Genomic DNA, 23305 nt, shown 5'->3' with positions numbered 1-23305 from the left:
TGTGACAATCCCAAGGTTATACTGTTATTCAGCGCTGTGTGTGTGATTTTAAGAGAGGATACCCTGAAGGCAAGTCAAGCCCTCTTGAGTTCTCTATGGAGGCAGGAAGGCTGGTGACTGCCAAAGATGACATACAGTGGGCCTCAAAGGCATTATCTAACCACTCAAGCTACACTTACACACAAACATACACACACACAAACACACCCACACCCGTCTTCACTTTGATACACCAAGGTTAAACCCACAGTGAACAACTTTGTGGTCTGTCTGTCTGCTCTTGTGTCTGGGAAAAGATAACAAACTGGAGTCTTTCATTGGCATTTGAGGCCTTATATCATGCAAATCAATAGTAAAGAAACAGATAATTCATCCTCACCTCAAATTTAAAACATAAGAAGGTGTATTTTATGTTGACCACTAACCATCAGCTCTTTTCTCACCAATATGTCAGCACAGTCCATACATTATACACAATAGAGTATGAGGGAAGCTCATGTTTCCACTGGTTTTTCTCTTCATCAGTTAACTAGAATACAATTAAAATGACAATTAACAATGGCTTCAAGAACACGCACAAATTCTCAGTTAATAGAAAAGCACCAAATGGAAACATGTGCCGCCACCATCATAATAGCTGATGAGAAGAGAACTGACATATTTTGATCCTTGAAGTTCAGTATGAATGTTGATATTGGGTGAAGATGTCAAATAAAACTACGGTAGTATATATTTTAGGTAAATAAAGTTATTTTAATGACAATGTTTGTACCCAAAGTGACAAGAATGCGCAGTTACACTGCACTGGTCTTTCTACTCCAGGCATGTTTCAGTCTAGTGTAGCTGCTTAAGTGTTTAATAGTTAGCTTCATAGTTTCTGGTCAAAAAGTTGGTGACTAAGACAATGACTAGTATCAATAAAACCTTTCAAGAACACTAACACCACAAAATAAAAAAAATGTCCGTGTACACAGTCCTTAGAAACGTCATGGTTGTTGACAAAATAAGACAGACTAAGTTTCCATATATATATTTACCAAGCTTGGTCTAACGTCTGAGAGGAATGTGATGTATGTGGGTGTTTATGGCAGTTCCTACTATAATACACTATGGAGACCATGATGGAGTAGACGGACTGTATCTGGAAAGTCAAAATTGCAGTATATATTTTCTGTCTCATATAAACTCAAAAGCCACCTTTTGAGCAGACAAGTATAGAATTACATTGTCCAAGGTTTTGTGAAGAACTTGCAGTATGACCGGGCCTGAAGGGCTATATAGGCCTCACGTATTAGTCTGGTTTCCACAGCAGGACTAAACTCAATGTTCATTTCCCTCAATTCATTTCCCTCAAAATTAGCTTTTTTTCCATCTTGTTTCCAAGGAGATTATTTGTAAGCTGGGCTGACATTTAAAATAATGTTTTGATCACTAGTTATAAACAGTTGGTCAATCGTTATTGAAAGGTAGTGCATCAAGTACATTTATAAAGTAAAACCCTTTATGGCAAAATGCTCAGTAAATGCTATGACAACATTTGTGGGCTCTGTTGTAACGCTCAATGATATACGTCATGTAACACTGAGAAATGTCCTTGCCACATCACAGCTGTGTTTTCTTTAACTTGATTTTAACATGAATAAAACATTTTTAAAAGTTTAGGCCTAAGTTGGCTTCAATGTAGAAATGTTTTCAAGTCCCAAAGCCAGCGATGCTGTGGTGTCTCCTTGGCATGCAGTAAAACTAGGGATTCTGGTTGGCTCCCACTAGTAGTTCGACATAACCACAGTTGTTTTGGAAAGACGGTACTGTAAGTTGAGGTACTTTGTCTGAGACAGATGGAAAGCCAAATATTTTTTTTGTTGCTGTTTTGGTAGCACCCATGAGTAGCTTGAGTAGTGCTTAACAATATCACATCCGGCATCACATTACTTCCATGTCTGTTAAAGGTTGATCCATCAAGAAGAACTTTATCCCTTCACTCTATAATTACATTAAAAAAAGTTAGATTTTTTTCTGCAAATACAAGCAAACTGATTTCCTTTGGACTTACCAAGTGATATTTGAGTTTAGCGGACCATGAGATCATCGATTCCCATACATAGACTCATGACACACGTAGCGCTCATGTGCTAAATGATCATAAATGGTAACCTATACATTATAAATTACTTTCAACTGACCATACAGACTGAAAAAATATTAATATTTAATCACAATGATGTAAAAGATGTAATTGCAGGGATAGAGAGGGTTGCACACACTCAGAGACACACATGTGTACTGAGACAATGCAGGCACATCCTGGCATGAAATGTCAACTTGTGGTAAGCAGAGGGGTTGTTAGTGCTGAACCTCTGTTATGCTACAACTTTGTCTCTACTATGGGCTGTTCCTTAGTTTGTCCACATTCCCCATCTCTGTGCTTTAACTATTGCATCTGTGCTTGTGCAACTATGTGAATGATAGGGCCCTTGATTACTACTTCCTCTTTCTCTTCAACCACAGGCGAACACTGAGATTCACTGAGGGTCTGTGGGCAGTGACTGCATTGTAAACAAATCCACCCTGAAACATATGCCAGAAGCTGTTTTAGTATTTAATTAAGGACAATTAGTGCTTATAGCTCCTACGGTAGGAGGAGTTTTTGAATTCACTTTGAGTCCATTACTGTCTAATTGTTTTAACCCTCAGCATGACTAAGTGATGAAAATTCAGCGACTAAGCCCAGATGAATATGGTCGGGGGTAGAAATATCTGCACACATGTAGATACGTGTGCACACACAGGCAAATGAGATTAGGTTCTCCAGCTTTCACATGACCAATGATTGCATTAAGTTCAAGTCACAGGCTGTTTCTTAGCTAAGCTGGGGTCTCAGGTCAGAAAAACACCCTCACAAGACACATATCAACATCAGATATAGACTCACTAACACAAGCGGACAGATGCTTTTATTTCTGTGTAAATGGAGTGTGACCTAAACTAATATCCTATGACTGAATTTGATTTAGATGTTTGTGTGTATTTCTATGACCGAGAAGTCAGTGAGTTCAGACCTTTTGGATGAACCAAGTGCAGTAAGTAAGGCATCACTCAGGTCAAAAAGGGTGAATGAAAGATTATTGCCACACAAAATGAAATTAATTTCCAATTTGCAGCAAACAAGGACAGTAATATCTTTTAATTTCCTACCTTTCTACAAAGACGTTAAGTGCTTGCTTCTAGCAAGCGGTGTATCCCCTATCTACCACAACCCGAAGGCACACGCTGTAGATAAACTAAGGCAAGGAACCCTTCCCTGCATGGATTATAATTTCCCCCCACCAGATTTTAGCAACTCTCATTTGATGCTCTGTGTGAGGTCATGCCCCCTATTCTGCCTCTGATTGGCTAACCCTAACCAGTGGAGGCAACGGGTACTAGCCAATCAGAGGCAGAGTTGTCTAAAATCTGGTGGGAAAGAAAACAACACTTCCTGCCTACACTTTGAATGCCTATAGTATAAATGTAATTAAATGTAAAGTTAAAAGTTAAAGTTTTGTTCTGGCAACCCTTTATTGGTTTTGTCACTAGGTGGCTTGCCGAAGATGAGACAAAGTGTGCGTATGTGAGCAGAGCAACAGAACAGAAACTTGCCAGCATGACCCACACTTAAGGCGGACACCACAGAGCTGATAAAAAAAGACAGACAGTTTGTAGAAATAAATGTAACACTACAGAAGTGGATCAGTAAAGCAGAGGGAGCCACCCACTGGACCATATAGGACCCTGTATGTCAAATCTACTGAGGCCTACACTTCACCTCCTTTCCTCTCTTTCTTCTCCAAACCACAGCATATTTTTACTATTACTGTGATACTGATTCCGTGAAGAAATTATTTTATTAATTTTCTGTTTAAACCCTCAAATGAGCCAGAGCCCAGACAGAGTCCAGGCTCTGACCCACCTCTGTTCCTTGTTCAATTTCCTTTTCACAAACACTTCATTACTTCAGGCGCTTACCAACGTGGGGCCTCTAATCCAGAACTACAAAAAGTGAATGAGAGGAGTCAGAAGAAAATAAAGGAGAATAAAGTAGGCCACTATAAAAAGGACAAACACTGAGTTTCTATACCCTTAAGTAAAAACCTATAGGGGACCACAGATGTGTGCATATTACATCTTTAAATAAAACTCAATATATATGGTGGCTTCCTCACAATGAAACCAAGATGACTGGTTAAGCATTGCAGTGTAAGCAACAACTTGGACAGTGTGTCTATTCCACAGACTGACTTACCTAGATTATCAGCTGCAGTGCAGCATAAGGAGAAGGATGGTATCAGAACCACATGGGGACAGGGAGAGGAAAAAGATCCAAGTCAACTGAGAGAGTGCCAGCTAACACTAATCAATCACCTAAAGTTGTAGTCTTGTTTGTCTGGATGTCTGTTTAAGCATTATAGGACTCAAAAGAAAAGTGTAAAACCAAACCATAATGCACCTATATGTTTTTAAAGCAATGTCATTATCAAGTGTGCCAAATCAGTGTTTTATGATGATCAAACTCATGCAGTGAGCTGTAGTAGAATGACACAAGTCTTATGTACCAGTATTAGTCACTATGTGCAGTATGAGTTACATGCCAATGTTTAATGTACTGCATAGTAGGAGTAAAAACTACCATTGCCCTTTTATTGTACTTTATCCTGAACATCTGTTGACTTTAGGAATGTGAAACATCCACTGGTTCATACCTGAAACTATCAACATCCAAAAACATGCTGAAAGCATATTTATCTAATTCCTTCTTTGTAAATGGTATTTTTTCTCTAGGTAGATGAATACGTATGTAGAACCAGAGCCAAGAAAACTGCAGAAGAAAAAAGCTGCTGCCCTCTCAGAGAGTGTTTACCAAGTAAGGTAATGCTTAGCCTTACTAGATCTGCTCAAGTCTAATCAGTAAGGACAAACTTCTTTTATACACACCACTGCTGTCTAATAAAAATGGTATATATAAAATTTGGACATTTTCCTATTTGAAATAAAAGATGCCATTTTCCTTCCCAACTTGTGATTTCAATAATCTTGCAGATAGAGATCTTTAATCCAGTACAGAATAAAACAAACTAAACTAAACACAACCAAAGCCCAGGTGAATTTTATTTAAGTAAAACTAATTATTGCATTGGAGTAATACAGGAGTAGATGAGTTTTTCTTTTGGCTATCCTAACGTGTAAACTACCTGACACAGCAGGCAGACCAAAGATTTCTGTATTGGTGTCCAAAAAAACAGATGAATGCTAGATTGTCCAAGAGGTCAATAAAAACCACATCTGTCTGGCAGAATCATAGCATCTATGGGAAAGGCATTGGCTGAATATTAAGAAGCCAAGCCTTTACTTACTTAGCTTCAAATACATGCATATAGTTAATCTTTTAGTGTGAGGGGTGCATAAGACTGAAGATCCATGCTTTCTAATTACGATGCAAATTAGTATAGTATAACAAAAGCATTTCTCTTTGCTTTCCACAAATTCATTCTGAACAAATTCTCACTTCACTGGATATCTTTCACTGGCTTAGCAGGCAATTCTCCAAGTCATTAAATGTGTGATCCCTACACTTAGTTTCTATGCCTGCATAATAAAGATAATAAGACTATATTGTGTAATGATCAAAACTTTACAAGTATGTTGGCACAAGATTGAGAACAAGATTTGTCTACATCATTATCAGATGAATGGCACTTGGCAGTATTATTTTTGTTACATCACCTAAGCTTTTAAATAAAAAGATCTTTTTCCTATTTTTTTTTACCTTTCTTTGCCTTCTTCTGAAGTTTCAGTGTGTCCGAGGACTTCTTCTTTATTTCCTGCCGGGCTCTTTTATACTCTGGTTCAGAAATAGAAAACAGCCTTAAGTCAACCTATGCTTAAAGTCATAATCACTAACTGGCAATAACTAATTGGCGCTTTACATTGCTGAAATACATTGCTAAAATGTGAAAGATCTATCCTGATGTCAACGTAATTTGTAGATCAGCATGTAGAAGGACTGAACAATTAATCAAAATCTTATCGAAATGGCAATATGGCCTAGTGCAATTGTAAAATAGGAGGAGGAGCAAAATTTGTTAAAGGCAAAATGTGTGTCAAAATACCATTTTAAATTAAATATTGTGGTGCTGCAGAGATGTCCTGTCCTACATATCATAGTCTACAGACAAAAAACATCTTTGTTTGATACAGATCCTTGCAAAAATCACACCATAATCATTTAAATATGTTTACAAAAATGAGAATTATTATGTAAAAAGGATAATTCCCTCTAATATCGCAAATCATACTGCGATTGCAATATCAGTCAAAATAACTGGAATTAGATATTCTTTCAAAATCGTTCAGCCCTGGTGTGTAGTGTTATATTCTTGTGTGTCCTACCTTTAGCATGGTCCTTGTCCAAAGAGCTGACTCCTCTTTTCCACTCCTCCATCTGTTCTTGCAGAGGGTTGATCAGACCCTCCAGAAAGGCCCTGCAAAAACAACATTGTACTTACTTCTAATCAGAGGTCACCTTGATCAGTTAAACCATTTAGAAGTAGATTTTCAAGACTAGGGTTTTAAAATTAACTTATCACTACTGGAATTCATTCAAAACACAAATTTCTATCATTTATGTGTATCCAAAATAACTTTTATTGACCGATCATATGGCTGAACAACCTATTTATAAACATAATACAAATGGAGGAAATGTAAAATACCAGCCACCAACGTTTGACTTTTGTTTCACTTTATTTACATTTTACAGACCTGCTCTGCAGGTCTGTCATTATATCTGTCACCTGATGTTAAAGCAGCAGTCAGACAGTCAGGCATAAAAAATAATTAGGTCTGGTTCGCCTTTCTGTCTCACTGAATGATCTTGTCTGTCAATCATTAACAGGCAGACAGACAAGGAGAAAAAAAGGAGACTGAAAGAAGAGCAAGTCTGCTTATGTCTGACTGTGTGTCACAGGAGGAAGTAAGAAGCTAGTGCAGTCATGTCTGTCAATCATTACCCAACTGTGCCGTCTTGTATTTGTGAGTGTGTTTAAGAGGTTGTGAGTGTGAGGTAGGCAGCTGCAGGGTTAGTGCATGAAACTAAAATTAGACTTCACCCTCTTGCAGACATTTCTCCAAAGTGTGTGTGTGTGTGTCAGTGCGTGGGTGGGTGTTGACCACAGCCCCGCAGTGTACAGCTCCTGCTATGGAGATCCAAGTGGAATCTCTACTGAAATGCCCCCCGAAATTAGAGAACCCCTTGTCTGTGTAGTGTGTGTGAGTGAGAGAGTGAGAGAGAGAGAGAGAGAGAGAGAGGCATGTGGTGTGTGTTTGTGTGTGTGTGTGTGTGTGTGTGCGCGACCACACTGAAACATTATAGATGCTTGTGTTGCCAGACAAATCGTCTCTTTCCCAGCATTCCACGACAAGGGGCATTTCTCACCCACACACAAAATGTCAAGACATGGGAGGATGTGGTGAAAAGACAATTCAAATACAGACCATACAAAATACCATTTCAGTGGAGCTGCACTGTTAGGGAAACAGCTTGGGTCAATGTATACTAATTCTGAGTGACTAATATAGGAAGCAGTGCCAAAGAAAATAAGCTTTAACCCAATCAGATGTTAATCTTTTAAAATTAGAAAAGAACTGACTTTTTTTTTGTTAGAACTAGGGATGGGGATCGTTAATTTTTATTGATACCCTCATTGAGACTGCTTAACGATCCGATTCTTTATGGATACCACTATTGATACTTTAGGCTTCTATTATTTGGTTATTTGGTAAAGACCAGACCCTATGGGCATGAGGTAGGCCTGCACGGTATGAGGAAAATATTCAATGTGCGATAACGTTGTTATTTATTGAGATGACATATTAGTTGTGATAAAGCAAGATAATATTGAGTGTCCATAGCTGCCTGGTTGTTTTTAAATTAATTATAGGATTAGAATTTAATATTTTAAATACAGCTAAATATTATATCTAGTGCAGCATCATTAATTTTTACAACAGCAAAGTCACCGTATTGTCTTTTTACTCGCGAAGGTTTTATTGCACATAATAAGCGCCACTGTCTGCAACTCGAGTAGTTTGGAGCTAACTTAACTTCACCACAGCGACGGAGCGTCGTCTGCGTCTCTCTGTGTAGGGCGCTCTGTGTGTGTGCGCGCGACAGAGAGCAGCAGAGGCTGCAGCCCGATGATAAACAGTTCCGGGCCAGTTTAATACCGCGTTTCGGTGCCATCAATAAATAAACATTAGTTTTCTTGTCCATTGCGTTTCAAGATAAATCAGATTTGACGCTCCAGACATAACGTTACATTATAGGACCCGCTAGTCTCGATAGCAGTATCGATAAGCATGGACCTTATTGATTTTCAGGTTTTGAGAAATTTTGGAACCGGGTCCTTTTGGAACCGGGTCTTGATCCCCATCCCTAGTTAGAACTCAAAAATCACATTTTAAGCAAATGTTGCATCACTTGAAATTGGCAGCATTTGAGTGTAGAGGGGAGGTTTTGTTGGGACATACGTTAATATTCCTTGTTTGTCTCACAAAGACAACCCCATTAGTAACCCCAATGAAATCTCTGCCCCTTCCCAACCCCTCTTAAATCCCAGCCAAGCATTCACCAAATTTGGGATATATTACATTATGTCCTGTATGTTGGTTCATGTCAGTAGTACTGTGTTTGAGGAGAGTCGTTGAGGGTAAAACAGCAATGTTGCTTACATGGAGAACTGTTTGAGTTTAGCCTCTATGCTACGATGTCTCATACACATCCTTGTCAATGCCGATCCAATGTCTCTGGTCCCACCTGAAAGACATTTAAAAAAGACAATAAATTACTATTTAAAAATTCACAGCAAACACCATTACTTCATCATTATTTAGCAGGGCCTCCACATATATAGGTAAGTGGAGAAAATGCATTAGCACAGTGCTAACACTGGGACGTTAAAATATATTTTTAAATCTTAATTATTGTAGTTGGACTTTCTAAATGAAGCATTGGTAATAAGCACTCCCCGAACCCACTCTCTTCACTGTGGGAATCAGTGGGAAACGGAGTTACGAATTGCGCACATTCAGGTCAAGAGAAGTGATGGGAAGTTGGAACTGGGGCCTAGTAAATGTGCTTGAGGCTAGTGTCGGTTTCCTTCACACAGGCTAACTAGCTGTCCAATGGAAGGCTTCAGGCGCGACAGCTAAGCAGGGACTTGACGTTGATTGACAGAACTATTGTCTGGCTGCTCAGTATGACTAGCTGGTTTCTCTGTGGGATTGAGGCACCACTGTGTGTACGTGTTTGTTTGTGTGTGAGCATGTGTGTGTCTGTATGTGTGCATGAGAAAGAGAGAGAAGGTAGGGCCAGAGAGATCTTGTACGGAACTGTGTGGAGTTCTTGCACATTCTGTTCAGTGCATCAGAAACACAGCAATACTCTCAGTTTGTGTGTGTGTGTGTGCGCGCGCATGCTTGTTAGAGACAGTTTGGTTGTGATGATCTGATGAGAAGTGTGAATCCCCTCCAACAGAGCAAGCCATTCTGCTGTCAGCACAGTCCTTGCTGCATGCAGAGACACACACACAGCTGTCACTCACTCACAACACATGAAATTGTCTTTTACTCCATCAGAGGCTGGACAAAACAAATGCAAAAGGCTGCCGATATGGCCTCCAACTCTCCCTCCTCTAAACAGGAAATCCTTACAGGAGAAAAATTAGTAAAGTGAGACAAACCTTTAAATTGAAATTGTTATTTCAAGTGGTCTGACTTGAAATTCAACCAAAAGTATTATTATGGAGCTGCAGCTGGATACACACACACACAGCCGGACAGATGTAAGACGATCTCTAGCTGGAGTGGAGTGGGGAAAAGTTGGGCTCAAAGAGCATATCTTTTGACTTACTGAATCTCTAAATTCAACAGGATCATGTGTGAAGAGTTGTTCAGTAGATTAAGTGTATTTTATGTGTGTAAATGAATATGTAGCTACATACATGCAGGATAATTTGTGTCAGTGTGCAAATTAGCACAAATTAGCGCAAATTAAGTAGGGCTGGACGATATGGCAAAAATGTTATCATGAGAAAAAGTTTCATATCTTTCAATATCGATTAATCGAATTATCAACGATAAGTATTTTATGAAGATACCTGATGATTAATTGTGGTTTTAACTTTTCTTTATGGTCAACATTTGATGCCCAACAGTGGATCACTTCACAAATCTTAGGTAGAACATTCAAAACAATTATGATAAAAATCTTTGTCAACAAATACGAGTGAAATTAAGTGTGTTAAATTAATCTTTTTTCATTCCTTTTTCCTCAACAAAATCATCATTAATATCTTAATAAAAAATAAGTCCGAATTTGTGTATGATTCAAGTGAATAAAATCAAACATTTATTGAATATTTATTGAACATTTGTTATATTGTTATTGAAAATAAAACTGCGATAATTATTGTTATTGTTTTATTGTCCAGCCCTAGCACAAGGCCAGTTTTGTGCTAAATCTCGCTGCTTCGGTATCTTTCACTGAGCGGTGCTTGTTTGCCCGACTGACCTAACATGGATCAGAGTGACAAAATATCTCAAACTAAATTCCAAAACTAAACCAGTGGGACAGCATCTGTAGGTTTTAGTCTCAGTCGCTGTGTGATTATGAACACAGAGACAATCTGCATCTGTCCTGCTCTTCTAAAAGACCTGAATTAGCTCAGTGTGGTTTTGAATGCTCAGTGAAAGGCAGACACAGTGTAACAGAAACAGACAGATACAGGCTGGAAGTGAATTAAGCGATTCTAGATAGCAAATTACAACTCCCCTCTACCTTTCAACAATGTATAATTTAATGTCAGTCCCATTGAGGCCATTATGACCTGAAATGTTTCCCTCTATCCATTCATTCATCCATTCCTCTTTTACTGTGCGTGCTTGTTAGTGTAGAGGGTGTGGCTACCACATGCCATAAAAGAGCTTTCTGTTATACAACACCGTCATGCTCATTCATTCCTGCGTTGACTTGTTTAGTCATCCTATCCATCTATCCATCTTCCCACATCACCCTTACTATGACTGCTTGTTATTCTAGAGGGTGTGCTTGGCTGATAGGTGCCTGTGCTATGGGGAGGCCACGTGGCCAAGAGTTAGTGCTGGCAAAAGTTTTTAATTAGAAAAATACTGTAGAGTTCTAGCCCATGCTGTCAAGGGAAGAGTTTGGTTTCAGCTGATTATTTATTTCCCACTTCCCCACCCTTACTCTTGGATCTGATATGAGTCATATAAGAGAAACAAACTCTGCTCTTGGCTATATTATGCACAGGTGCATCATTATGGGTGCACACACTAAAGTCAGATTTTGAGAGATTATTGCAACACTCACATTTCCTTTTGAATAGAGTCCTTTCCTTGAATAGATTTCCTTTCAAGGAGTCATATGAAAGAGACTACTGCTAACACACAAGAGAGGGCTATACAAAAGAAACTTGTCTGCAGATGTCAACATTGCTCAAGACGCGGGTGTAAAGAACTCCTCACATGCCATGAGCATAAACTAGCAAAAATTCGAGGTAGCTGAGCCTTGCAACTAAAACCGTTTACACTATAGCAAGATGATAATCATGATAAAACTCTTTTGTTGAATTAAAATAATTCAGCAATACCCCATACTCCATGTGTGAAAGACTCTCACAGCAGGTAGCTGTTCAATGTGGCCTCTGCCATGACTGCCAGTTACTATGAAAACTGTGTGTGTGTGTGCACCTGCTACATCTGACATGGACTCCAATAGTGTTACAGGGAATAGAGAGATTTGTTACGTTTTGTGATTTTTGATACAGTGATACTGTGAAAAAAAAGCCGGGCTGGACCACTGCTTTGTGTGTGTGTGTGTGTGTGTGTGTGTGTGTGTGTGTGTGTGTGCGCGTGTGTGCATGTCTGTGTGTGTATGAGTAGTGGCATAGCTGGCTGTCAGTAGAAATAGCTGCTCTGTGACATGGTTGTTTCGGAGGCTTGAAATTATTCCTGCACCACCAACACTTAACCACTCGAAAACACACACATACACAATGTAAGCCCCACTCTACAAACGGTGTTAAACTGACTCCTTTTAAAAAATCTCTAGTGGAATAGGCAGCACAAACAACTGAGAAAGAGAGAAAAGATCTGTTATTAATGTTTCACAATATATAGGGAAGTGCATAACCAACTGTCCCAGGCCTAGCCAATCTACAACATCCCACAGTAGAGAGTATATGGTATAAAGCAAATGGATTGTCTTGCAACTGTATTTATTTACTCCACTTAGTTGGTGTTAATTTTCTCACTACGTTCAAACAATTTCTATCAAGTAATCAATAAAAGCTGTACGTAACAAAAAAGATTGTCCCTATGTGTTTGTCAGGTTGTAAGAAGAAGAAACCACTACTTTCATTTATTCCTAACAAAGCTTTGTCTCTTGGTCTCTGATACTTCAGCTTTCTGTGGGAACTAGTGTCTCAATAGTCTATTGGGTCTATATTGGGTATGATCCTCTCTCATCCTATGCATTCATGTAGAAGAAAGAAAAGAAAGAAAGTGGGAAGGAGATTAAACACCTATGATTAAAATGGGAGAAGGAAAATTTGAGAAAGAGAGAAAGTGATGTCGCTGGGGTAGTTTTGACATAAGGACAAGGGAGGCCTGCTAGCTAAAACCAACTCTGAATGGGCACACCAGATGGCTGCTTTTAACTACGGGCCAGTGGTTACACTGATAAGAGACTGGAGACCATACAGCTGGATACAAGTACACACACACACACACACACACACACACACCCACCCCCAGCTGGACAGAGGTAAGGCGATCTGTTCACTAGCTAATTAGAGAGCTGAAGAAAACACTAAGGCTACATCCATGCTGAGCTGGCTAAATTTAAAATCAAATCCTTTCCTCTACATGTTGGCCTCCAATCGAACAAAGCTGTTTTATTAGCACTGAAAAATGAGCTGACATTTAAAAAAAAGATTATCTACCATTGCATGGCTGAGTGCTATGTGGCAGTAATGTTAAGACAATTTACATTGCCTCTGGCTAACACAGCTGATTACACAATATTGTAAACCGTATTTATGTTAATCTTGTCAGACTACGTTGTAGGTATCAGCTCCTGAATAGACTGACAGACTAACTGTGAAAACCCAGGAATTACAGTTGCCAAAGGTGACATTAAGTCAAATTACTCCTTCTTTTGACTGCTCCTCGTGGGAGTCGCCACAGCAGATGATCTGTTTCCATATCGCTGGCAAACCAGGCTCTGCCCAACCTGGCATGAAGATCTGATGATCCGCATATTTGATTTGGCTGAGGCTTTTTATGCCGGATGCCCTTCCTGATGCAACCCTTCCCATTTATCCAATTAAGTTAAATCACTATTTTATAATATTTTAGGTGTCTGACAACTAGGGGTGTGTGATATATATTGTCTACAATACTATCTTAATTATTGAGTACCCTACATCACTCACCTTGTCCTGCACATTCACTGTGTCAGGCATGCAGTACACTGTGCCAGAGGTAAACAAGCAATAGCTGCACAAAAAAAAATGACTGAAGTTAAAAATGAGCGAGGAGGTGCCAGGAGTTAAAACCAGCCTCCATCAGCCTTCGCAATTTACATCGTTATATTAAATTTCTAGACATGGATCAATCTCACTTATGAGGGTGGTTAGGCTTTGAAAAGACAGATGTTGCTCAAAAGACATCAGTCTGCAAAATATGTCGGAAATCGTTTGCCGTTAAAGACCACAAACTAACCACCACACATTTTTAGACAAGGATATTGAACTGAAAAATAACTTGTTAGGCGACAAGTTCTAGAATGTGATACGGTTTTAGAAAGAGCTGCATCCTGAATCATTTCACTGGATTACTAATGTCTTAGGATCCTTTCACACCTGTAATTTGGTTCATTTGGTCTGGACCAAGTGAAAAAAATACACTGTTGCATTTCTAGTGTGATTCAACCGAACTAAATGAAGCAGGTGTGAAAGCTCCCTTAGTGTGATGTCTTTGAAAACAATCTCACATACACACATTTCTAGCTGAGCAGTTGGCATGCCCAGATGGAGCCACCCACACACAGCAGCACAGATACAGGCAATCGTTTCATTCACTGATTTATATTTCTGCTCTGTCAGTCTGGTAGCATACTGTAAGTCTACAATTACATTTTTCAATTAACAATAAACTAAGTGGCTGATAATGCTTTTAATGAATCAGTAAATGAAAGCAAAACGTGTCAAAACGATTCATCAAAGAAAGGTCTAAATAAATCTAATATAATATTCATACTAGATAAAGTGGTTAAAGTATTATGCTAATTTCCAGCTCAATATTTTTATTCTCGGATTCCATTATAGTAGCTTTATATGACTCAAAGTAAAAAAAAAATCCGTATATATCCATTTTATGCAGCACCTCAGTTCATCCTCTGTCTGAAACAAGCCCCATATGACAGCTTTAACTTATCTTGGAAAATAGCAATATGTAGCACTGTAACACAGAAACTCTATCCCTTTGGGGACATCTCATTGACAAAACCTTAACCTTCTCAACTACATGCCAAACCTTTTACCCTTACCCTAACCGAACCAACCAAGTCTTAACACTCAAAAAGCAGTTTCTACCCTCTAATTTTTGTCCCCATGGTGACACAAGTCCTTATCGGCTGTTGTGCATTCAGTTTAAAGTCCCGGCTGAGATATAAAAACACACACACACTCGACAGTCAGTAGCCTCAATGGGCACCAACACATGCAAATGTGTGGCCGAGCATACACATGCGCACCTGCTGCAGTCTGACCAGTGCTTACACACATAAACTCTGGACTGTCTGACTACGGCTCCCAACAGCTGCCATCCAAAGACAGGAGAAGGAAGAAGATGGACAGAGGGGAGAGGAGAAGATGATAGCAGAGGAGTTGAAAGAGAAGAGAAGAGGGAGAGAACGAGAATAAAATGATGAGGCTAATTTGAATTCTCAGAGTTCTCCTGTACTGGGACATACTTTAGTTGATACTACTCATGTAGATCTGCATTCATGAACATACAGTGGATGATAAAAGGCCATATAAAGTAAAAACTACTAACCATTTTAAACGGTAACAGCCCATTGTCTCACTACATAGCACCATATTCACTGAATACTGACAGGACAGATAAGAGAAAGAGGGGAGGGTGGATTATTATCAAGGTTTAAACCCATGATACTGTTTGTAAATGGTTTGCATCATAGTCAAATCAGGCACCAAAGCAGCTGCAGGCTGATATCTGAGTATATTTATACAGACAGTAAATGACAGCTGGATGTGTAGTTTAGTGACAATATTTATCAACACTGGCAATGGGCCAACACTATATTCTCTAAAAGAACCAAACGAGACTCATTGTAAACTGTAGTTGTGAATGTGTGTCAGTGTGCCACTGCAATGCAGTGAAATGCATCCTGAATACCCTTTTCTCCCTTAAATTGCTCACCTCTCATGGATGCTGTATTGTCTTGGATCTCCTCTGCTCTCTTGTGCTTCTGTTTTCTGGCCTGATCTTGTTTCTTCTTCCTCTTCCTCTCTCTGCTTGCCCTCTCAATTACCTGTACAATTCTCATCTCAACCCTCCTTTTCTTCATCATCCAACTCACTTGTCCTCTTCTCCCTTTTTGCTACCTTCTTCCACTCTATTCTGTCATCTCACCATTGGTGTGGAAAGTTGAAGCAGCAGAAAAACTACATGGATAAATGAGTGACGTATGCAGATACAAAGTGCTTTCAAAGAAAGCAAAGATTTTTGGACTGATGTACACTAAACACAGCCAAGGTTTATAACAGTAAGTGTGTCAGTGTGCCACTGTAGAGCTGCAGCCTGAAAACTAATGAACGCTGTGCAAAATTCTAGCAAAATCTTACAGCATTAACATAATGCTTATTGGAAAACAGAGAAAAATGTGTAATAAAGAGTGGAAAGAAGAGGTCTGGAAAGAAAGACAAACAGGAAAAACAATATATATTGAATTTTTATTGTCTAGTACTTGGATGAGAAGAGAGGAAACGGTAAAAGGGGAGAGGAAAGGGTATAGATGACAAAGAGGAATAATTTGAGAGTGACAATATGTCACCTCTGTGTGGTTCTGCAGTAGGAATGCTAACGAGGTCCTGAGGCTGCAGTTAAACAAGAAACGATAGCTGGTAAATACACCCATTGCTCTCTGTGTCTGTCTCCTTCTCCTTACCAAGCTCTAGTATCTCTACCTCCCTCCTCTGTTATCCTCCCCCTCTTTCATTGTTTCTGTCTCACAGCATTGTGGTATGAATGGACACTAAACCAATGGATGGGAACCAATTAAGATAACAAGAATGCATTGCTCTTGCCTACAAAATGCCACCATCCTATATTCCTGTCTGTGGTGTTCAGTGTGAGTCATTTCTAATCTTACACATTGCACATCCAGTCCTTACTTAGAGAGAAAATGTGATTTCTACTTGCCCAATACATCATTAAAACTATTTAAATCTGTCATTTGAACTATGATATAGGCAGTACAGCTGACATGTCTTGATGTGCATACATGTTCTTGACTGGCCGAGTCAGTCAGCTGACCTCACTCCAACTGAGCAGGTTTTTCACTCACTAAAGACCACAATGATGGTGCTGATGTTTACAGTATGGGTCATAGCCTTCGGTCGGTCATTGAGTGGCATGAAGTATTGTTGTGAGAGAAATTAAACAGCATGACAATTCTGGCTGGAGACAAACTGTTAAGCATGAGTAGGAGTATAGTTTGGTAGTGTGATCCCTACAATTCTTGCCGTACAAAAGAAAAGTATGAGGGTGGTCTCTAGACAGACATTCAAAGTCAGCAAACAGTCTCCAGACAGACTTGATATCGTAATTTATGACAACTGACTTACTTTACTCTTACAGCACTATGTCACAACTGCACATATTGGATTAAGCTGCAGATAGCAATGCAAATGTTGGTCATGGAGAAATTTGTCCCCCCCTTTATTCTAATGTATTCCTTTGATTTCTTCTTTTAAGCTGTTCTCTCTCTGATCTAGTTCTCCATCGTACACGCCAATCTTTCAGTGATCTGTTTAGTTTTCTCTCTTTCTGGTTGCTTTCTGTGCTGGCTTAGTCCTCTGCTCCCACCCCTAGTCCCTCTGATGTCTCTGTGAATGAAGTACCATAATGTTAACATGGTGCTGAGTTAATCCAGTCAGTAAGCAGTTGGCCAGTTCAGTGAGCGGTCAAAGTCATGACAAAAATAAATGCTCAAAGAGAAGTAGAGAAATATCCCATGGGAATGTGCATTATGGAAAATACAGCAAGTTGGTGTATACTTGCAAATTAAATCTCTACTTCCTGGATAGTGAGAAATGTTTCACACCGCTGCCGCGAAAGAAAATACTAAGCAACATAAAACATAATAACAAAAAGCCTGCATGGTCCCACACACCTGTTATGTTTCCCACGTACAGTAGCGGGTAATTAACATCGGATTATAGCTTGGTCTTCATAGCTGTGTGTTTAGGGATGCAGTCGGTTCTTGAATTTTGGGTGCAACAATGCGCAAGTGTGTATGTGGGCAAAAGCCCCAATCACTGGTATGTACGAGAGTCCAAATATAAACACACTGGCCTTTGATGATAGGCTAAATCTACGGCCAATGGACTTTCAAATAAAATAAATCACCACAAGTGCCATTACATTTCTGCTCAATCAGCATTCAATGTTTCAACTGTGGTTTGAGCAAATACCCTCTTAAAGCTTAAATGTAAAAACTTCAGTTATTGTCCCGGGACTGGCAGTATGGGACTTCATTCATGGATAGCCAGTGCCTGCATATTGTTCTACACAGCATGTAACAGCTCAACAGCAGCTATAAGTCTGCTGCCCAGAATCGAACCAATTAAAGCCATCAACGAGGGGGTTTAAGCATGTCATAAGATGACCAGAGAGAGAGAGAGAGAGAGAGAGAGAGAGAGAGAGAGAGAGAGAGAGAGAGAGAGAGAGAGAGAGAGAGAGAGAGAGAGAGAGAGAGAGAGAGAGAAAATAGATTACCCTAGAGTCCACTCTTGCTCTTTTCCCGGCTCTGGTGCCCCACTTTTCTCTAATCTTCCTTTCTGGTCTGACACACATTCCACAGACAGATAGACAGAAAGGATTTACTAGGACCTCTACCAATGAACTGAATTCATTGCCTCTTTGGTTGAGCATTGCAATCCTTTTTTGTGGTATGCAGAACCATGAAGCAGTGGCAATGGTTACTGCACAAAAACAACCAAAGCATGAAAGTCAAACAGCATAAAAGCCAAAGTTAAAGCACTCTTTTTCCAAATGTATTGGACAAATGAGACTCTGATCAATAGTGCAGACCAGAGTCACATCAATATATGGTCAGAATGTGAAAAAAGTCACAATTAATCATTAACAGGAAAGAGGACAGAGGTTCATGTTTCTGCTGTAATAACTGAACGAAACAACAACTAAATAAACTACAGTCTGAGGCACAGGTTGTGAGTCAAGTTGGTCTCGTGTGCAAGACTAAAGTCACGGCCAAAATTGCCTGCATTGCTCTCATTATTAGAGAGAGAGAGATATTCAAGTCAAGTTTTAGGTACAAATTTCACCTACACGATTCTCAACAATACAGTCCAATAAAATACTAATACTAAAATCAACAATAGAAAACATTGTTACCACATGCATAAATCATACAGAGAAAACAGGTCATTCAAGTACAGAGGGTGGAGAAGGTATACTTAAAGCATACAGAGAATTGAGACCTCTAGACACATGCTCTTGAAAAATTCCAAAGAAGTGCTCAATACTGTCAACACCCCATTTAGTGGCTTATGCAAGAGGTTTACTTGGAAGAAACATTTTTGAAGATATTTTAACAGAAGCCATATTGCAGTTTTGGTATGGGTGTGCACAAGGAACAGCACTTGTTTATAAGCCCAATGCCACTGTGTGAAATGTTTCATTTAAAAAGACATTTAACTAACATTTATTCAGATGTATATTATTCATCACTGTATCACTGTTCTACACTCCACAGCAAAAATACCACAGAAATAATTGTTAATAGCTACATCACTGCAACACTATCTGGAGTCAAAACCGGGGTACACAGGTACAAGTATAGACAATTTGCATTTACATAGAAAACATGCGGGCGGCGCACAGTGGTTAGCACTGTCTCACAACAAGAATGTCACGTGTTCGAACCCCGGTTGCCCCAACCTTTCTGTGTGGAGTTTGCATGTTCTCCCGGTGTCCACGTGGGTTCTCTCCGGGTGCTCCGGCTTCCTCCCACCATCCAAAGACATGCAGGCTAGGTTAATTGGTGAAAACTGTCCTTAGGTGTGAGTGTGAGTGGTTGTTTGTCTACGTGTGGCCCTGCGATGGACTGGCGACCCTGTCCAGGGTGTACCCCGCTTTTCGCCCAATGTCAGCTGAGATTGGCTCCAGCCCCCCCCCGCGACCCTGTACGTAAGTGGTTGACGATGGATGGATGGATGACCTTCTACAGTTTTTAATGTCATTCAGAGCACATTCATCATCCATTTCCCCCCCTGTCTGCTGTTGTTTTCAAACAGAGGGAAATGATGCAAGATGCAAAGTAAAGAGAGTAACACACAATACAATAATCTCATCAACAATTCCATTTGAACGATCAATATGTGGGCTGGATTTATTACAATTGGGAACAGGAGGATAAGTTAATACATATTTTATTCAACAAATGTGTTTCTGTTTTAATGATGATATGGTTTAATAGACTTGTCAGACAGGAAGTGAAAACACAGGCGTTTTCACAACTTGTCCAACCTAATGGAGACTGCTAGGCCTAACTTAATAAATGTTTACTCAGCTCCAAACTGATTGACACCATGTCAAAAAACCAGCACAACTCACTAAACAGGCATTCATCCAGTCCAAATACACTCTTGAACAAAATCTTAAGACCGGGGGAAACATTGCAAGTACTCACATTTCGCGCTGGTGGATCATAACCGGGTTGTAAGTACTGCTTCAAAATGCCAAAAGAAGAAACAGGACCAAGAGACAAAAAATAGAGAGTAGGCAATTTATTGAAAACTGCATTTAAACTCAAACAGGCTTTTCATCAGCTGATCAAAAGTTTAAGACCATAGCCCAAAAATAAACCTACAACAGAACTAAAAGTTAGAAACATTACAGGAGTCTATGGTATACTTTACAGACACATGAAAGCAACGAAGGAGCAGGTTCATGCCCAACTTGCCACTTACTTGAAACTAGGGATGAAACGATTACCAGTTTAACGGTAAACCATGGTAAAATTCCTGACAGTTATTATTACCGAACAGCGTGTAAACTGAAGCTCTCAGTGTTAGCTGCTCTTGTAAAAATGCTACACATTGTTCTGTTCCTGTGTGCGTCGTGTGTCGGCAGAGTCTATTCGTCCACTGCACATGAGAACACGTTACGCAGTTTAGTCAACCAACCAGCATATCTACAAACGCTACAGACTCCTCCGTATTTATGTCAGCTGTTGGACTCACTGCAGTTTCTATCACAAGACTTTTTTGTTTTCATGTAACTGTCCACGTGTATTACCTATAAATTATAAAATATAAAATCTTGATAATGCACACTTAGATGATATTCATATGTTTACAAAAGGTATTTGCTGTTATTTTATTTTTTATGTGAACAAAATGGCAATTGTATTTGTAGTTTTCAATATAAAACTTGTTGAAATGGTTTCAGTGTGTGTATCAGTACATTTAAATTTTTTTTGGCACATTTTTACAATACCGTGATAACACTGATAACCGTGATCATTTTGGTCACTATAATCGTGATATGAAATTTTCACACCGTTTCATCTCTACTTGAAACCATACAGGGCATCAAAAATGTCTACATTGTTTTGGCTTTTCCCCTTCTGCACTTAGTATGTGAATGTGCCTGTGACCTTTCCTTCCCTGTAGGGAGATAGGCCTCTCGTCTGGGAGATACTGGTGATAATTTAAACCAGACACACACTAGAGAGACTGAACTGTTTGTCACTACAACACAACACTGCCTTGTTTGCAATAATGAGTACCAGATTGCATCTACCATGTGTGTATCTGAGCCTATGCATAGATGCATGTGTATGTGCTTGTGTACGTGTAAAAACCCCTATACTATTAAAATGTTCGTGAGGGGACTTTCTCCACCCCAGTGTTACCCCACCTCCATCCACCCGCCCGCCCACGCACGCACGCACTCTTCAAACAAACACATTATTCATTCCGTGTTTTTTGAAGTGTCTATGGGATGGTAGGGAACAAACCAGACCCTGAAAGCTCACTGAATCAACTCGCTGACTGAGTAACTTGAATGGACTGAACCTAACCATCATTTATCCATCTATCAACCAATACAATCAATCAATGATAAACTCATACCTATTATTTCTTTTTAAAGAATAGCATGCAACATGCTTGTTCAGCACAAAACATACTCACTCAAATTATTATTCAAAAAACCTTTAGCTTAATATGTTGACATCTAGACATATTGGACACATGTAATGAACAGTGTAAGGTGACCTTACCTTACTATAAAAGAATAAAGTTTTTTCCAGTGACTGAGGAAGACTGAATGAGGCAACACTTGATCCAAGTTCACCTTCAATGGTCATGCTGCAGCAGATGGCTCATCAGCAACAAGCTGATGATGGTAGCCCACTGTGCATGTGTTTCTATGTTTGAGCATTTATGCATGTGTAGCTGTTGCACTCTATCCTCAATGTGACACATCAAATACTGGACATTCTGAACACAGAAAACGCGCCTTTTACTTCTGCTACGTCACATTGCAATCTAGCTCTTACTTTCCTATGTCTGCCCCCCCCCCCCCCAATCTTCCCACTTTTCTGTCTGTCCTTGAGGGGAGTTTCAACTGAGCAGAAAGTTTGTGATGATAAACAGAAATTGGCTTGGTGTTGCTGTCACAGACCGGCTGTGTGTACACCTGGCCTCGACAGCCTGGACACCGACAGGAGGTGAGGGTGTAGATGCAGAGGAGAGGAGGACACAGAGAAAGAGAGGAAATTAAATGAGAAAAAATTAAGGTGAGAAAGAATATGTAGAGAGAAGGAAGGGATAGAAGAAAGCAGACAAGCAACCTTTTATTCTTGGGAAAGTAATCAGATACTTTTCGAAGGGAAAATGGGGAAAGTTAGTAAACACACTTACTTGTTGTTGACATGGCATGTGTTTCAGTTATCTCTGAAGATATTGAATATAACCATTTTGTTAAATTTCTATTTTCTGGCTGCAACGTGACACTTAGTCTACACTGCAGGGACTGCCAGGGTCTTTGTCAGAATAAAAATCAGTGGATTTAGAGCCAAGGTTTTCAGATGTAAAGTTCTCATTAGGCCAGATTAATCTTCCTCTGAGTCATACAGAGTTTGGCCTCTAACCAAGGTCTTGGAGGGCAGCGCTCTGACTGTAACCATCTCTATGAAATCCAGTGTGACTCTATAAGTGTGTGTGAACGGCAGTATAGAACAAAAGCAGGCTGTGTTAGGTCGCAGCCTGGCTGCTGGGATGTGGTCTTGTGTTAATGTGTTCAATGTTAACTTTTAAAGAGAGAAACCTAAAAATAGTAGTCACAGCCACAGCACATAGACCGAGTTAGACACAAAAAGACACACATAGGCCAGGGATTTAAAATAAACAAATTAGTTTATACACACACACACACACACACACACACACCAACACATGAGTGTTTGAGGGGAACTCATGTCCAGACAGAGCGAGCTGGCTTGGTTGCCCTCAGTTTCTCAGGAACACACACACATAAGCAGACAGAAGAGATGTTATCAGCCCAGTGCAATCACTTGTGATTTACCACAGAAAAGAAAATATATTTATATCAATGCATTTTCCCCCCATCAGATAAGAGTATCAATTTGGCAACTTAAATTAATAATCTGAAGTTCATTTACCAACGAAATTTGTTTTGAATTTTGCTTGGCATGCATGTCAAGTCTTCCAAATACAAAGCTTACAGGTCTAAACGGGTTTATGTTGAAACAAACACAGTCAGCAAACACCGCTAACACCCACAAACACTTGCGCGGACACACACTGCATGCGCACGTACTCAAGTGCAAAGAGGATTCTCTCAAAAGGTGTTTGGCCTATTGTCCTCACATACAAACATACACATTCTT

At 39.6% G+C, this 23305-nt stretch overlaps 1 protein-coding gene across 6 annotated transcripts in view; it reads right to left on the bottom strand.

The window, feature by feature from the left end:
* LOC119897871 (protein MTSS 1-like) overlaps window positions 1-23305 on the bottom strand; it is a 56102-nt gene that overhangs the window by 10468 nt on the left and 22329 nt on the right. For 4 of the 6 annotated variants that reach the window (XM_038711886.1, XM_038711890.1, XM_038711887.1 and 1 more), the window contains exons 4-7: window positions 8767-8851; window positions 6427-6518; window positions 5804-5878; window positions 4283-4294 (exon numbers count right to left, since the gene is read on the bottom strand). In XM_038711886.1, the coding sequence (XP_038567814.1) occupies window positions 4283-4294; window positions 5804-5878; window positions 6427-6518; window positions 8767-8851 (264 nt within the window). The remainder of the gene's footprint in view (window positions 1-4282; window positions 4295-5803; window positions 5879-6426; window positions 6519-8766; window positions 8852-23305) is intronic. The other 2 variants (XM_038711888.1, XM_038711889.1) reach the window with 1 other exon arrangement.

Source organism: Micropterus salmoides, unplaced genomic scaffold (assembly GCF_014851395.1).
Source record: "Micropterus salmoides isolate LMB-PRFRI ecotype aquatic unplaced genomic scaffold, ASM1485139v1 Ms_hic_scaffold_11, whole genome shotgun sequence".
NCBI classification, from domain to species: domain Eukaryota; kingdom Metazoa; phylum Chordata; class Actinopteri; order Centrarchiformes; family Centrarchidae; genus Micropterus; species Micropterus salmoides.
Note: the sequence above shows the minus strand (reverse complement) of the source record. Positions and strands in the feature narration are given on the sequence as shown.